Below are 16,399 nucleotides of genomic sequence, written 5' to 3'. Positions count from 1 at the left end.
ATGTCTAGTTGTTAAACTGTACCCTTAGAAGTAAGTCCATAAATGTATGTAGGACTATACTGCTTTGCAGTTGCAAACTTCATACATTTCACAATTACAACTTTAGGATCTTGAAAATTCTTCCCATTGTGCCCACCATCCCCCCCACAGTCTCACATCTCTTCCTCATCCCTTTCTTATTCACACTCTTATTCTTTACTAAAATCCATTTATATTTAACTTTATATATATATATATATATATATATATATATGATTAACTCTATGTTTAGTATATCATTCAATGAATCGTATGAAAGAGAAAGATAAGGAAATATTATAAAGGAAAAGATAAACAAAAATATAGAATAAGAAGTTATTCCTTAAGAGTCCATTTTGAATGGATTTTCATGAAAGGTGTCAGGTAAAGGTCTTGCTTCGTGGTTCTGCATGTGGTGATCCAGTTTTCTCAGCACCATTTAATAAAGAGACTGTCCTTGCCCCAGAGGTAGATTTTAGCTCCTTTGTCAAAGATAAGTTGGTTGTAGATGCTTGGGTTGATTTGGGGTGTTTCTATTCTGCTCCATTGGTCTCTCCATCTGTTTTTATACCAGTACCAGGCTGTTTTTATTATAACTGCCTTGTAGTATGTCTTGAAATCTGACATTGTGATGCCTCCAGCTTTGTTTTTGTTGTATAAGATTTCCTTGGCTATTTGGGATCTCTTGTGTTTCCATATGAATTTCAACATCTTTTTTTCTAGATCTAAGAAGAATGTCTTTGGTATTTTAATTGGTATTGCATTGAATCTGTACATTGCGTTTGGTAGTGTGGACATTTTGATGATATTGATTCTTCCAATCCATGAACATGAAAGATTTTTCCATTTTTTGGTATCCTGTTCTATTTTGTTCTTAAAGTTTTGTAATTGTCATCATAGAGATCTTTGATATCCTTGATTGAATTTATTCCAGTTTATTTGATTTTTTTGGTAGCTATTGTGAATGGGATTGATTTTAGAAGCTCTTTCTCAGCTGTGGCATTGTCTGTATATAGAAAGGCTGTTGATTTTTTGTGTGTTAATTTTATATCCTGCTACATTTCCAAACTCTTCTATGAGGTCCAATAGTCTCTTAGTGGAGTCTTTTGGGTTGCTTATATATAGGATCATGTCATCTGCAAATAGGGATGGTTTGACTTCCTCCTTCATGATTTGTATCCCTTTGACTTCTTTTTCTTGCTTTATGGCTCTGGATAAAACTTCCAGGACTATATTGTAGAGCAGTGGTAAGAATGGGCATCCTTATCTGGTTCCAGATCGGGTTTGCTTCCAACTTTTCCCTGTTTAAAAGGATGCTGGCTATGGGTTTTTCATAAATTGCCATGATTTTGTTGAAAAATAACCTTCTATACCTAGTTTGCTTAAAGTTTTCATCATAAAAGGGTGATGTATTTTGTCAAATGCTTTCTCTGCATCTATTTCCGTATGATGTTTGTGGTTCAACTTATTAATGTGATGTATCACATTGATGGATTTGAAATGTTGCCATCCCTCATACCAGGAATAAATCCCAATTGGTCAGGGTGGATGATCTTTCTGATGTGTTGTTGGATTCGATTGGCTGAAATTTTGTTGAGGATTTTTGCATCTATGTTCATCAGGGAAATTGGTCTTAGTATCTTTTTCAGGTTTAGGAAATAAGGTGATGCTGGCTTCATAGAAACAATTTGCGGTATTTCCCTCCCTTTCAATTGTTTTGAATAGCATGAGAAGAATTGGGTGTCTTTTGAATATATACGCAATAGTGGAATTGCTGTATCATATGGCAAGTCTATTTGTAGTTCTTTAAGAAGTCTCCATAGTGTTGTCTGCAGTGGCTGCAGTAATTTGAATTCCCATCAGTATTGTGTATGTTTTCCCCTTTCTCCACATCCTCAGTAGCATTTTTTTACTCTATATTTTGAGTAATACCCATTCTGACAGGGGTGAGATGATATCTCATTGTGGTTTTGATTTGCATTTACTTGATTGTTAGTGATCTTGAGCATTTTTTCATGTATTGTTGATCGTTTGTATTTCTTGTTTTGAGTACTGTTTATTGAGGTCCTTTGCCCATTTCTTAACTGGATTTGTTGTTTTTATGTGGTTTTTTTTAAGTTGTTGATATATTTAGGATATTAATCCTTAATCAGGTATTTCACAAATATTTTTTCCCATTCTGCTGGATGTCTCTTCACTCTAGTAATCAATTCCTTTGCTGTATAAAAGCTTCTGAGTTTGATATAATGTCATTTGTTTAGTTTTGCCTTTGATACCTGTACTCTGGGGCATGGTACTGGCATAAAAACTAACACAGAGATCAATAGAACTGGGTGGAGATCTCATAAATTAATCCACATACATACAGCCTACTGATTTTTGACAGTAGTTCCCAGACTATACATTGGAGTAAGGATAATCTCTCCAATATATATAAACTGGTTGTATATATGTAGAAGGTGGAAATTAGATCCATACTTCTCAACATATATAAAAACCAACTCAAGATGGTTCAAAGACCTAACTTTAATAGCTAGGACTGTCAAATTGCTCGGAGAAAATGTTGATGGATTTATTAAATGTTATTCTTCTAGGACACTGAGGGTAGAGGGTGGATCTGGAAACATTCCACACAGGTGTTCTGGGCCTTGAACTGAGAAGTGTGGTTGCATCTAGGACGATTTTATATGGGATGGAAGAGTAGGCATATAAGAGATGCTTCAGGGAGCACTCACTGCCTTTAATTTAATCATGGTTACTTAAAGGAGGCTTCAGATGAACTTGTTCAGAATGAAATTCCAGAGTAATAAGGCAGATACTTGGTTTTGTTCATAAAAGAGGCATATTTAGTGGTTTCCTTCTTGTTTTCTGCTTCATTCAAGTTTTTTAGATTTAATTTGATTTGTTTTGTTTGTTTTTGTTTTGTTTCTATATTGGGCAACCTGTAGTGGCACCTAGGAAAATAACACTTAAATATAGACCTAGTTAGCATATATTTTATTTGGGCATCCTTTTGTCTTCTGTTCCCACATTTCTGTGTTTTTTTTAAGAAGCAAAATGCCAACAATAAAGGTCTTGGGCTTATCAGTGGTGGAGGAACCTTTTTTTCTGCCAAAGGCCATTTGGATATTTGTAACAACATTTGTGGCCCATACAAAATTATCAGCTTAAAAATTAGCCTGCTCTAGATTTATTGAATTTTGAGCCCCATCTGTGGTTGCCAGACCAAATGATTTTGTGTGTCTTATTTGGCCTGCAGGCCAGACATTCCTCACCCTTGACTTAAATAGAAGAGACACAAGTGAAGACATAATGAACAAATATTTCCTACTTAAATAATTATGCTATTAATGTTAGGGAATGATGGATAGTTGTGAAAGATACTGAAAACACCTAAATGACAAGAGGGATCCAGTCAAATGAAAATCAGAGACTAATGTGTTCCATGTAGAAGGATGAACAAGTGCAGTGGTTCTGACTTGGATATCAACTCTATTTAGGAGGAATGGAAAGTGGCCATATAGCCTGAAATTCTGATGTTATTATGTGTACAGTAAAACAAAAACAAAGACAAAAAAAACCACAGTGATTTTTTTGGGAAAGGAATGGCAAAATTCAGGTTTTGAGATAGATGAAGTTTTCTAGGAGTTGGTTCTGTAAGGAAAAGGAACCAGCAAACAAGTTTTACATTAGTGTATATGAAGAAGAGAGAAGTTGATAAGTAGACAAGTTGCAGTAAAATGGAGAAAAATGGATGGGTTTAGGATATATTTTGAAGGTGAAATCAAAAGGATTTGCTAATGGATTTCATGAAAGAAGTAAGAGGAACATTAATAGTTATTCCTACTTTTTTTAAACAAATATTTATTTATTTGTAAGTCAGAGTTGCAGAGAGAGAGACCTTACAGCTGCCATTTGACTCCCAGGTAGTGGCAACAGCTACAGCTGGCCCAGGCTGAAGGCAGGAGTCAGGAACTTCATCTGGGTCTCCCACATGGGTGGCAGGGGCCCAAACACATGAGCCATTTGCTGCTTCTCCTAGGCCATTTGCAGGAAGCTGGATTAGAAGTGGAGCAGTTGGGACATGATCTGGCACCCATATGGGATGCTAGCATCTCAGGTGGTGGCTTTACCTGCTATACCAGAATGCTGGTACCCAACTCCAACAGTTTTAAATTTGAGCAACTACATACTGTGTTCTAATTAGGGAAATGAAGAAAGGGATGGGAATCTAGAATTTTCTTTTTATTGTGTGAAGTTTATGTAAGTTATTTTTATGTTTTTATATGAATTTCTCATGTGGCATACTTTATCTTTTCTCCTTTTATCATCTTTCAGCTTTGGAGGAGTTTTTTACATCGCTTGTGAAGCAAGAAATGGTGAATATGCCCCGCGGCATTTATCACTCGGCATTAAAAGGAGGTGTCCGCTCAGACCAAGGAAAGACTGTAGCAGGAATCCCCAATTTTATATTGAAAATGTATGACACAAACAAGCAACCAGGATTGAAACCTGGCCTTGCAGGTAAGAATAGTGCAAAATATCAAGATACAGGTTTTTAATGTAATGACTTAACTTTCAATTCCAGGTAGTACATAGTAAGTCATGGCAGGGCATTGTTGCTGCTGTCATTCATTTAGACACAGCTGGACACACTATGGAAATGAATAATTATACTTCAAAATACTTTGTAACTGTAGAAGCAAAGACAAATAGATGAACTCCAAGTCTAGAGCAGGAAGAATATTTTAGAACTGTTTTTTTTACTCTGCTTGGAGGAGATTCATTGATTTTTGCTTGTAGATGAAGATTGGAGGTTAGCCCAGGCAGAAGCCTGGCCTGATGGAGGAAAGAGAAGCAAGTGGAATTCTTACTGGTTGAATGGGACTAGGGTGAAAAATTAGAGATTTTCCTCATTGGGCAGTTTCTGAATTTTGGATTTATACCAAAAACTAAAGATCCAGGCTTATTAAAGTTTCTGAAAGGCAAATGAATTCTCCTGTCTTGTGGTGCTTAGCAGAAACAGACTGACTAGAATGAGCTTGGAAACAAAGCACATAAGAGATAAAGCCCTAGAGAGAGTGGCGAACTTATGCTGAAGATCTACAGCTGCTCTCTCCTGGGTGCACTTGCTGATACTGGCCACGTGGTGAACATTCAGGCTCAACCTTAGCAAGAAGCTGGTGTAGGAGGTGGAAAAACCAACAGAGGTCTTGGCATTCATGTGGTGCTGGAGTGAGAAAACACTGAATTTACAGCCTGTTTCTCTCTGAAGGTAATGGTCATATTTGAAGCTTTATTGGATGAGAGGCTAAGGAGCTAAGTTGAGAATTTCTGAGTACAGACTTAAATGTCTCATGATGTTCCTAGACTGAGGAATGAAAGACCTAATAGAAGGATGGGGAGATGTTGTCCCTAAGAACAGGAGTGAACCAGAGGTAGACCGAGGTTTACCAAGATTGTAGTCAAGCTTAACCCAGACCAGTTTCTAATTTGGTTGAGATGATCAGTCTTTGACTCAGTCTACCTTACAGAAGAGACAAGAATCTACTCTCTGATAAACAGCTACATTATTTAGAGTGTCTGTACTTTTTTCATATACTGTCTAACACATAATGAAAATATAGGAAAGATACAGGAAAAAAGGGAAAAACTAGAAATAAAGGGGACATTTCATGAAAATAAAGAAGTCTTGGCTGGTGCCACAGCTCACTTGGCTAATCCTCCGCCTGCAGTTGCCAGCACCCCGGGTTCTAGTCCTGGTTGGGGCACCGGATTCTGTCCCGGTTGCTCCTCTTTCAGTCCAGCTCTCTGCTGTGGCCCGGGAAGGCAGTGGAGGATGGCCCAGGTGCTTGGGCCCTGCACCCGCATGGGAGACCAGGAGGAAGCACCTGGCTCCTGGCTTTGGATCGGCCTGGCGCGCTGGCCGCAGCGGCCATTTTGGGGTTGAACCAATGGAAAAGGAAGACCTTTCTCTCTGTCTCTCTTTCTCTCTCACTGTCTAACTTTGCCTGTCAAAAGAAAAAAAAAAAAAGAAAAAAAGAAGTCTTTCCATCATTGTTCTAATTGCTGTACATGAAATGACATAGCTTCAAAATATATTTCAATAATCTGAAATAGAAGAGAAAGTATACACAATCATGTTGGAATTATTGAATATCATTTTCAATATTTGGCAGAGTAACCAGGCAAAAATCCAATAACTTTATAAAATATATGAACAATACCATGAACAAACTACTTCATTTTCATAGAGAACATTGAACCTTGCAATGATACTTCATCTTCTTTTAACCATAGAAAATTTACTGAAATTATATATATTTTAGAACTACATAACTTTAGTATATATGTATTTTAATAAAAAATTTATGGTAATAAAATAAGCAAAATGGTAGCCAGAAGTTAAACTGCCTTTTCTGTAAAGTGAGTGTGACTGGAAGGAGATAAGAGGAAGTTCTGAGATTTTGATAATGTTTTGTTTCTTGGGTGCTAGTTAAATGTGTGTTCAGTGTATGAAAATGCATTAGGTTATATACTTAATGGTAGCTGTGCTTTTCTCTTGTATCATACTTCAGTAAGAGATGTTCAGAAGTGTTATGAAGATTAACATATGCAAAACTTTTCTTTGTAATTTAAATTTATTTTTAAAAAGCCTGTCTAGAATCAGCAATTCACAAAAACTTAAGCCAGCAGTTTTAAATTTGCTAATTTATTTATTTATCTATTCTTATAATTATACTTATTTACTTATAAGTAACATATAAATGAGTGATATTTTAAATGGTGAATTTTTTTCTCTTCTATTTTTTCCTTTCCCTGAATACCAGTAGTCAAAAATTATAATTTCTTTAGCAAATTATAATATCATTGTAAATCTATCAGGATTAATTATAGGTTACTAAGAATATAATTGATGAATTTTTGTCATAAGAAATGTTTGCATAAGTTTACTTTGTTTTAAAGGTGGTATGTTGCTTTGCTATGATATTTCAATGTACCAGAGTAAAGATGGCAAACCATTGAATCGACTGATGGCCAGTAGAGGGCGAAGTTTCAAGCAGACATCTCTTGCTCTTGTACATGAGGTGAGTGCCTTCTTATACCCCAATGCCCTCTTACTTGTGTTTAAAGGTATCTTTCCTTTGTTTTATGTTTATTAAATAATATTTTTGGAAATACTTTTTATCATAATTAAGATATTTCTTTTAAGGATAACCAAAATATCAAATCTAACCAGCTACTAAAATATTTTATAACAATTTTTTAAATGATTTTATTTATTTATTTGAAAGGCAGAGTTACAGAGAAAGAAGGAGAGACAGAGAAAGACACACAGAGAGAATGAGTTCTTTTGTGTACTAGTTCACTCCAAATGGCTGCAATGGAAGGAATAGGCTGGGCTGGGCTGAAGCCAGGAGCCAGGAACTCCATCTAGGTCTCCCACATGGATGGCAGAGTCCCAAACACTTAGACCATTTTCTGCTGCTTTCTCAGGTGCATTACCAGGGTGTTGAATTATAAGTGGAACAGCTACAACTTGAACCAGTGCTCATATAGGATGCTAGCATTGCAGGTGACAGCATAACCTGCTGTACCAAAAACTGGCCCCTATATACTAAAATATTGATTTATTTCTGAAATAAATTGCCACGGTTCCCTACTGCCTAGAATAATTAAGAGAGTAGCCTAGAAATTTGGTTTCTTTCATCAAAGTGTATCTTCTGTTTTCTAGGATAAATATCAATTCATTATTTAAAGAATGTTGCCTATTTTTAATTCTAATTCATTGCAAGGGTCTTGGGCATCAGTATTTATATTTTCCTTGTATTTGAAATTAACAGTAAATGAAAGTGTTTTATTATTTTAGCTTACTTTTTTTTAAGATGAACAGATTTAATCTTCTTTCAGTTTATTTTATACTAAAAACATAAACCCTACACTAAGTAATTAATTCAACAAATATTAAGAAGAAAAAAACACTGTTTCTCAACAGTAGAGACAAGGGTTGTAAGCAATCATCAAATCTCAATGTCATTTTCACTTATATACATAACACTTTTTGATACTCTATTAGTTACCATACATCAGGGAAAACATGGTATTCATCTTTTTTGGGATTGTCTTATTTCACTAAGTGTAATGGTTTCCAGTTGCGTCCATCTTATTGCAAAAGATGGGATTTCTTTCTTTGTTTTGTATAGCTGAGTAGTACTCCATAGTGTATGTACACCATATTTGCTTTATCCATTGATCAGTTGATGAACATTTGGGTTGATTCCACATCTTAGCTATTGTAAATTGAGCTTCAATGAACAGAGGAGCACAGATAACTCTTAAGATTCTGATTTCATTTGGCTTGGGTAAATTTTCAGGAGTGGGATTGCTAGGTTATATGTTAGGTCTCTATTGAGATTTCTGAGGTATCTTCATGCTGCCCTTCACAATGGCTGTACTAGTTTACATTCTCACCAGAGGGTATTAAGGTAATTTTACTCCACATCCTTGCCAGCATTTATTATTTGTTGATTTTTGTATAAGAGCCATTCTAACTGGGGTGAGGTGAAACCTCATAGTTTTTGTTTGTTTGTTTGTTTTTGTTTTTGTTTTTTTGACAGAGTGGACAGTGAGAGAGAGAGAGACAGAGAGAAAGGTCTTCCTTTGCCGTTGGTTCACCCTCCAATGGCCGCTGCGGCCGGCGCGCTGCGGCCGGCACACTGCACTGATCCAAAGGCAGGAGCTGGGTGCTTCTCCTGGTCTCCCACGGGGCGCAGGGCCCAAGCACTTGGGCCATCCTCCACTGCACTCCTGGGCCATAGCAGAGAGCTGGCCTGGAAGAGGGGCAACCGGGACAGAATCCGGCACCCCGACCAGGACTAGAACCCAGTGTGCCAGCACCGCTAGGCGGAGGATTAGCCTGTTGAGCCATGGCGCTGGCCCTCACTATAGTTTTGATTTGCATTTCCCTGGTGGCTAGTGATCCTGAGTATTTTTTCATGTGTCTATTGCCATTAAATTATCTCTTTTGAGAATATGTGCCAAATCTGTTGCCCATTTATTAACTGGATTTTGTTTGATGTTGTTGTGTTTCTTGATCTCTTTATAGATTCTTGATATTAACCCTTTATCAGTATCACAGTTTGCAAATATTTTCTCCCATTCTGTTGGTTTCCTATTCACTCTGCTAAGTGTATCCTTTGTAGTGCAGAAGCTTCTTAGCTTGATGTAATCTCATTTGTCTATTTTTCCTTTGATTGCCTGTGCTTCTGGGAATTTTTCCAAGAAGTTTTTTCCTGTGACAATATCTTGGGGAGTTTCCCCAATGTTCTCTAGTAATTTGATGGTATCAGGTCATAGATTTATATCCTTGATCCATTTTGAGTTGATTATTGTAGAAGGTTTGAAGTAGGGATCTTGTTTCATACTTCTGCATGTAGTGATCCAATTTTCCCAGGCCCATTTGTTGAACAGACTGTTCTTATTGCAGGGATTGATTTTAGTTCCTTTATAAAATATTGGATGGTTGCAGATGTGTGGATTGATTCTTGGAAGTTCTATTCTGTTCCATTGGTCTACATGTCTGTTTTTGTGCCATCACCACGCTGTTTTGATTATAGTTCTGTTCTGTGTCTTAAAATTTGGTATTATAATACCTGCAGCACTGTTTTCCTTGATTAAGATTGCTTTAGCTCTTTGGTGGTCTCTTGTGTTTTCATATAATTTTAGCATTGATGTTTCTAGTTCTAAGAAGGTTGTTGGTATTTTGATTGAATCCCTAAATTGCTCTTAGTACTATGGACATGTTGATGATATTGATTCTTCTAATTCATGAACACAGAAGATTTTTTCATTTTTGGTATCTTCTTCTACTTCTTTCTTTTATGTTTTATAATTCTCATCATAGAACTCTTTGACATCCTTGGTTAAATTTGTTCCAAGACATTTAATTTTTTTTTGTAGCTATTGTTAATGGGATTGATCTTAGAAGTTCTTTCTCAGCCATAGCATTGTCTGGTATACAAAGGCTATTAGTTTTTGTGTGTTAATTTTATATCCTGCCACTTTATCAAACTCTTCTATGAGTTGCAATAATCTCTCAGTGGAGTCTTTTGGATCCCCTATATATAGAATTGTGTCATCTGCAAATAGGGATAGTTTGACTCTCTCTTTTCCAAATTTATCCCTTTGATTTCTTTTTCTTGCTTTATGGCTGTGGATAAAACTTCCAGGACTGTATTGAATACCAGTGGTGAGAGAGGCATCACTGTCTGGTTCTAGATCTTAGTGGGAATGCTTCCAATTTCTCCCCATTCAAAAGGATTATGGCTGTGGGTTTGTCATAAATTGCCTTGATTGTGTTGAGGAATGTTCTTTCTATACCCAATTTGCTTAAGGTTTTTATTCTTAAAGGATGTTGTATTTTATCAGATGCTCTTTTCTGCATCCACTGAGATAATCATATGGTTCGTGTTCTTCAGTTTATTAATGTGAGGTCTGATTTGCATAATTTGAACCATCCTTTCATACCAAGCATATATCTCGCTTGTTCTGGTTGAATAATCTTTCTGATGTGTTGTTGGATTTGATTAGCCAATATTTTGTTGAGGGTTTTTACATCAATGTTCATCTTAGTTCTCTTTCTTTGTTGTATCTTTTTCTGGTTTTGGAACTAAGGTGATGCTGGTCTCATAGAAGGAGTTTTGGAGGATTCCCTCCTTTTCCATTGTTTTAAATAGTTTGATAAAAATTGGAATTAGTCCTTCTTTAAAAGTCTCCTGGGCTGGCACTGTGGCTCAGTTGGCTAATCCTCCGCCTGCGGCGCTGGCACCCTAGGTTCTAGTCCCGGTTGGGGCACTGGGTACTAGTCCTGGTTGCTCCTCTTCCAGCCCAGCTCTCTGCTGTGGCCCCGGAGGGCAGTGGAGGATAGCCCAAGTGCTTGGGTTCCTGTACCTGCATGGGAGACCGGGAGGAAGTACCCAGCTCCTGGCTTTGGATCAGCACAGTGTGCTGGCCATAGTGGCCATTAGGGGAGTGAACCAACAGAAGGAAGACCTTTCTCTCTGTCTCTCTCTCACTGTCTATAACTCTCTCTCTGCCTCTCTCTCTCACTGTCTAATTCTGCCTGCCCCCTCCCCCCCCAAAAAAAAAGAAAAAAAAAAAAAGGCTGGTAGAATTCAGCAATTAAACTATGCAGTCCTGGGCTTTTCTTTGTTGGGAGAGTCTTTATTACTGATTCAATCTCCACCTTCATTTTTATGTCTTCATAACTCAGTTTTGATAGATTGTATGTGTCCTACCTACCCATTTCTTCTAGATTTTCAATTTTGTTGACCTATAGCTGTTTGTAACAATTCCTAATGATTCTTTTGATTTCAGGAGTGGGATTGCTAGGTTATATGGTAGGTAGAATTTGTTTTTACATCTCCATTTTCTTTTCTTTTTTTTTATATTAAGTTTATTTGGGTGCAATTTTTCTTTTTTGAAATCTGAATATATGAGAGAGATCTTCAAAAAAGTTCACAGAATCTGTGTATTATGAAAAAGTATGTATGGCTTTAAAAAGTATTGAGGAATAAAAAATTTGTCTTTTAATTCATTTTCCATGATCTTTGTGAAGCTGACTCATAAGTATGTTTACTTCTTAATGCTTCCTAATATACTATCTCTTTTTTTCAACTTTTATTTAATAAATTTCCAAAGTACAACTTTTGAATTATAGCGGCTTTTCTCCCTATAACCTCCCTCCCACTCGCAACCATCCCATCTCCCACTCCCTCTCCTATCCCATTCTTTATCAAGATTCTTTTTCAATTATCTTTATATATAGAAGATCAATTTAGTATATACTAAATAAAGATTTCAACAGACTGCACCCACACAGACATACAAAGTATAGAGTACTGTTTGAGTAGTAGTGGTTTTATCGTTAATTTGCATAGTACAACACATTAAGGACAGAGATCCTACATGGGGAGCAGGTGCACAGTTACTCCTGTTGTTTATTTAACAATTGACACTCTTATTTATGAACTCAGAATCACCTGTGCCTCTTGTCATGCGCTGGCAAGGCTCTGGAAGCTTCTTGAGTTCACAAACTCCGACCTTATTTAGACAAGGCCATAGTCAAAGTGGAAGTTCTCCCTTGAGAGAAAGGTACTTCCTTCTTTGATGGCCTGTTCTTTCTGCTGGGATCTCACTCACAGAGATCTTTCATTTAGGTCATATTTTTTTGCCGTAGTGTCTAGGCTTTCCATGATTGTGAAACTCTCATGGGCTTTTTAGCCAGATCCAAATGCCTTCAGGGCTGATTCTGAGGCCAGAGTGCTGTTTAGGGCATTTGCCATTCTATGAGTCTGCTATGTATCCTGCTTCCCATATAGGATCATTCTCTCCTTTTTAATTCTATCAATTATTATTTGCAGACACTGGTCTTATTTATGTAATCCCTTTGACACTTAATTATATCTTTTTGATCAATTATGAATTTAAACTGATCACTTTAACAAGTAAGATGGCATTGGTACATGCCACTTTGATGGGATTGAATTGGAATCCCCTGGCACGTTTCTAACTCTACCATTAGGGGTAAGTCCAAGTGAGCATGTGCTAAACTATACATCTCCTCCCTCTCTTATTCCCACTCTTATATTTAGCTTGGATCACATTTCAGTTCATTTTAAATGCCTAAGAATAATTGTGTGTTAATTAAAGAGTTCAACCAATGGTATTAAGTAGAACAAAAAAATACTAAAAGGAGTAAAATAGTAAGTTATTCCTCGACAGTCAGGACAAGGGCTGAACAAGACATTGTTTCTCATAGTGTCCATTTCACTTCAACAGTTTTTCCTTTAAGGTGCTCAGTAAGCTGTCACTGGTCAGCAAGAACATATGATATTTGTCCCGACTGGCTTATTTCACCCAGCATGATGTTTTCTAGATTCCTCCGTTTTGTTGCAAATGACCGGATTTCATTGTTTTTTACTGCTGTGTAGTATTCTGTAGAGTACATGTCCCATAATTTCTTTATCCAGTCTACTATTGATGGGCATTTAGGTTGATTCCATGTCTTAGCTATTGTGAATTGAGCTGCAATAAACATGGGGGTACAGATAATTCTTTTATTTGCGGATTTTATTTCCCTTGGGTAAATTCCGAGGAGAGGGATGGCTTTGTCATATGGTAGGTCTATATTCAGATTTCTATGGTATCTCCAACTGATTTCCATAGTGGTTTTACCAGTTTACATTCCCACCAACAGTGGATTAGAGTACCCTTTTCCCCGTATGTTTGCCAGTATTTATTATTTGTTGATTTCTGTATGAAAGCCATTTTAACTGGGGTGAGGTGAAACCTTATTGTGGCTTTGATTTGCATTTCCCTGAGAGCTAGTGATCCTGAGCATTTTTTCATTGTTGGCAGTTTGTTTATTAATTCACCAGTTGTTGGATCTTTGAGCATTCTCATACAGGTCTATGTGTTCACATTTGTTTTCATTTCCTTTTTGTAAATATCTAGGAAGGAGATCACCATGTCACCACATTGTGTGGTCAGTGCATATATAACTGTAGCAGCTACTAAACTGTTTTCTTAGACTGTCTCATTTTGATTTCCTACCTACCATGTGTGAGAGTTTCAGCTATTCTTCCTCCTTGCCAGTAATTGCTATTGTCAGCTTTAAAAAATTTAGCCATCCTTGTAGTGGGTGGTGATTTCTCATTTTGATTTTTGTTAAATATTTTATTTCTTTGAGAGGTAGAGTTACAGATAGGGAGAGGGACAGAGAGGTCTTCCATCTGCTGGTTCATTCTAGAGCTGGGCTGATCCAAAACCAATAGGCAGGAGTTTCTTCAAGTTCTCCCTCATGGGTGCAGGGGCCAAGCACCTGGACCGTCCTTCACTGCCTTCCCAGGCCACAAGTGGAGAGCTGGATCTGAAGAGGAACAGCTGGGATACCAACTGGCGCTCATATGGGATGTTGGCACCACAGGCAGAGGCTTAGCCCACTGTGCCACAGCACTGGCCACCTTCCAGTTGTGATTTTAATATGTTTTTCCTCAGTGAGTAATGATGGCTAGCATGTTTTAATATGTTCGTTTGCTATTGATATCTCCTTAAATTTATCCTTTGATGTTTTGCTCATTTAAAAAAAATATTTTATTTATTTATTTGAGAGATAGACACAATCATGGTGGGAGGATGAGAGATAAAAGAGAGAGAGATTGAGAGAGACAGACACACAAACTTACTTCCATTCACTAATTCACTCCCCAAATGCCCTAACAATTGGAGCTGAGCTAGGTGGAAGCTAAAAGCCAAAACCTCACTCCATGTCTCCCCTGTGGGTCTCAGGAACTCAGTCACATGTGTCAAGACTGTTGCCTCTAGGAAGCTAGTAGAATTAGGAGCAAAAGCTGGGCATTGATGGAACAAGGACATAAACCTGAGATCTTGTGTTGTTCTCCACCCCACCCACTACGTTCTTCCCCAGGTTTGAAATCCAGTGGGGCAAACTTGAAGAGATGTTTTTGTAGGTTAACCAGTATGGAGAATCACATCTCTACCAACTGCCCCCCACCCCCACCCCTAGCCCACCTAAGATATAAAAGGGTCCAGCCTGCTTAGGTCTGGGCCTCTGCCATATGTCCTATCTGTGAGCATGATGGCAGTTGGTCAACCTCTGTGGGCTTACTTTCTCTGAATAAATTTGGATTGGCTGCAAGTTCATATTCTGTCTCCTTTCTGTTATGTGCCCTTTTTTCTTACATTTTGATTCCCCATGTGAGAAGGCACCAACCTGCACTCTTTTCCTAATAGATATCAAATGCAGCCCCTATGATGTGGGACATGGGTGCTTTAACTTGCATCTTATCTAGCACCTTAATCACTATGCTGAACTGGCATCTTAATCAGTTGACTAAAACCTCTGTTGCCCATTCATTTAAAAAAAAAAAAAACTGTGGTTTTTGTTTTCAAAAAAAGGTCACTATATATTCTAGATGTAAATCCTTTATTTGAAATGGATTTTGCAAATTTTTTCCTCAAATCTGTAACTTGTCTTTTCATTTTCTTAGCATTATCTTTTGGATAGTATTTTTTAATTTTGAAGAATTCAATTTTATCCTGCTTTTCTCATCGTAATGTTAACTGTGATAAAGATGGTTTCAACTTTGTTTCTTTCTGATATTTATGCCTTTTTATTTCTTCTTCTTGCCTAATTGCACTGTCCAGAGCATCCACGGAATGCTAAGTAGTGTTGGTGACCACAGACATTGTTGTCTTATCAATGATGTGAGGGAAAAACCATTCAGTGTTTCACCACTTGATTTGATTTATTGTGCAACTTGTATAATATTCTATACAGGCCGAGGAAATTTCTATGTAGTCCTAAATTGCTGAGAATTTTTGTTTTGTTTTGTTTTTTAGTCACAAATAGATTGAATTTTGTCGAATGCTTTTTCCACATCTGTTGAGATGATCACATATTTTAAAAATTTGTTGATATGATGAATTATTTTGATTGATTTTCTGATGCAAACCAATCCTACATTCCTGGGATGAACTCCACTTGATCATAATATACTGTCCTGTTTGTGTATTGCCATATTTGATTTATTAATGTTTTGTTAAGAATTTCTCCATCTGTGCCCATGAACAATGTTTTTCTCTTATTTTCTTGCAGTATCTTGCTTAGTTGTGTTACTCAGATAATGCTATCCTAATAAAGTGAATTGGGTAGTATCTTCTTCTCCTACCTTCCCTGGAAGAATTTATCAAGAATTGTTATTATTGTTTCCTTACATGTTTGGTAGAATTTTCCAGTGAAACCATCTGGGTCTGGAATTTTCTTTACAGTAATATTTGTAATTATGAATTTCATTTTAAAGATTTATTTATTTATTTTGAAAGTCAGGGTTACAGAGAGAGAGAGAAAGAGAGAGAATCTTCCATCACCTACTTCATTCCCCAGAAGATTGCAATGGCTAGCTCTGGGCCAGGCCCAACCCAGGAGCCAGGAGATTCATCCGGTCTCCCACAAGAGCAGCAAGGGCCCAAACACCTAGATCACTTTTTGTTGCTTTTCCCAGGCCATTAGCAGGGCGCTGAATTGGAAGTGGATCAGCGGGGACATGAACTGGCACCCATATGGGATGCCAGCATCTCAGGCACCAGCTTTACCTGCTGTACCATGCCAGCCCCCCGAATTTCATTTTAAAAATATCTATGAGACTATTCTTTCTTTCTGCTTCTTTCACCCTCTATCTAGCTTAACCTACTGATCTAAAGGAGAAGAATTTGGTGACACTGTACAAATCACAGAGTTTGTCTCCTTTAGTAAATCATAAATTCCAAAAATCAGGGAATTTTCATATATAGGTCCAGT

At 37.2% G+C, this 16,399-nt stretch overlaps 1 protein-coding gene across 2 annotated transcripts in view; it reads left to right on the top strand.

The window, feature by feature from the left end:
* Window positions 1-16,399, top strand: part of FOCAD (focadhesin) — a 360,290-nt gene that overhangs the window by 251,346 nt on the left and 92,545 nt on the right. For both annotated transcript variants that reach the window (XM_062208140.1, XM_062208139.1), the window contains 2 exons: window positions 4,357-4,542; window positions 6,985-7,106. In XM_062208140.1, coding sequence (XP_062064124.1) covers window positions 4,357-4,542; window positions 6,985-7,106 — 308 coding nt within the window. The remainder of the gene's footprint in view (window positions 1-4,356; window positions 4,543-6,984; window positions 7,107-16,399) is intronic.

This window comes from Lepus europaeus, chromosome 12 (assembly GCF_033115175.1).
Source record: "Lepus europaeus isolate LE1 chromosome 12, mLepTim1.pri, whole genome shotgun sequence".
Lineage (NCBI taxonomy): Eukaryota > Metazoa > Chordata > Mammalia > Lagomorpha > Leporidae > Lepus > Lepus europaeus.
Note: the sequence above shows the minus strand (reverse complement) of the source record. Positions and strands in the feature narration are given on the sequence as shown.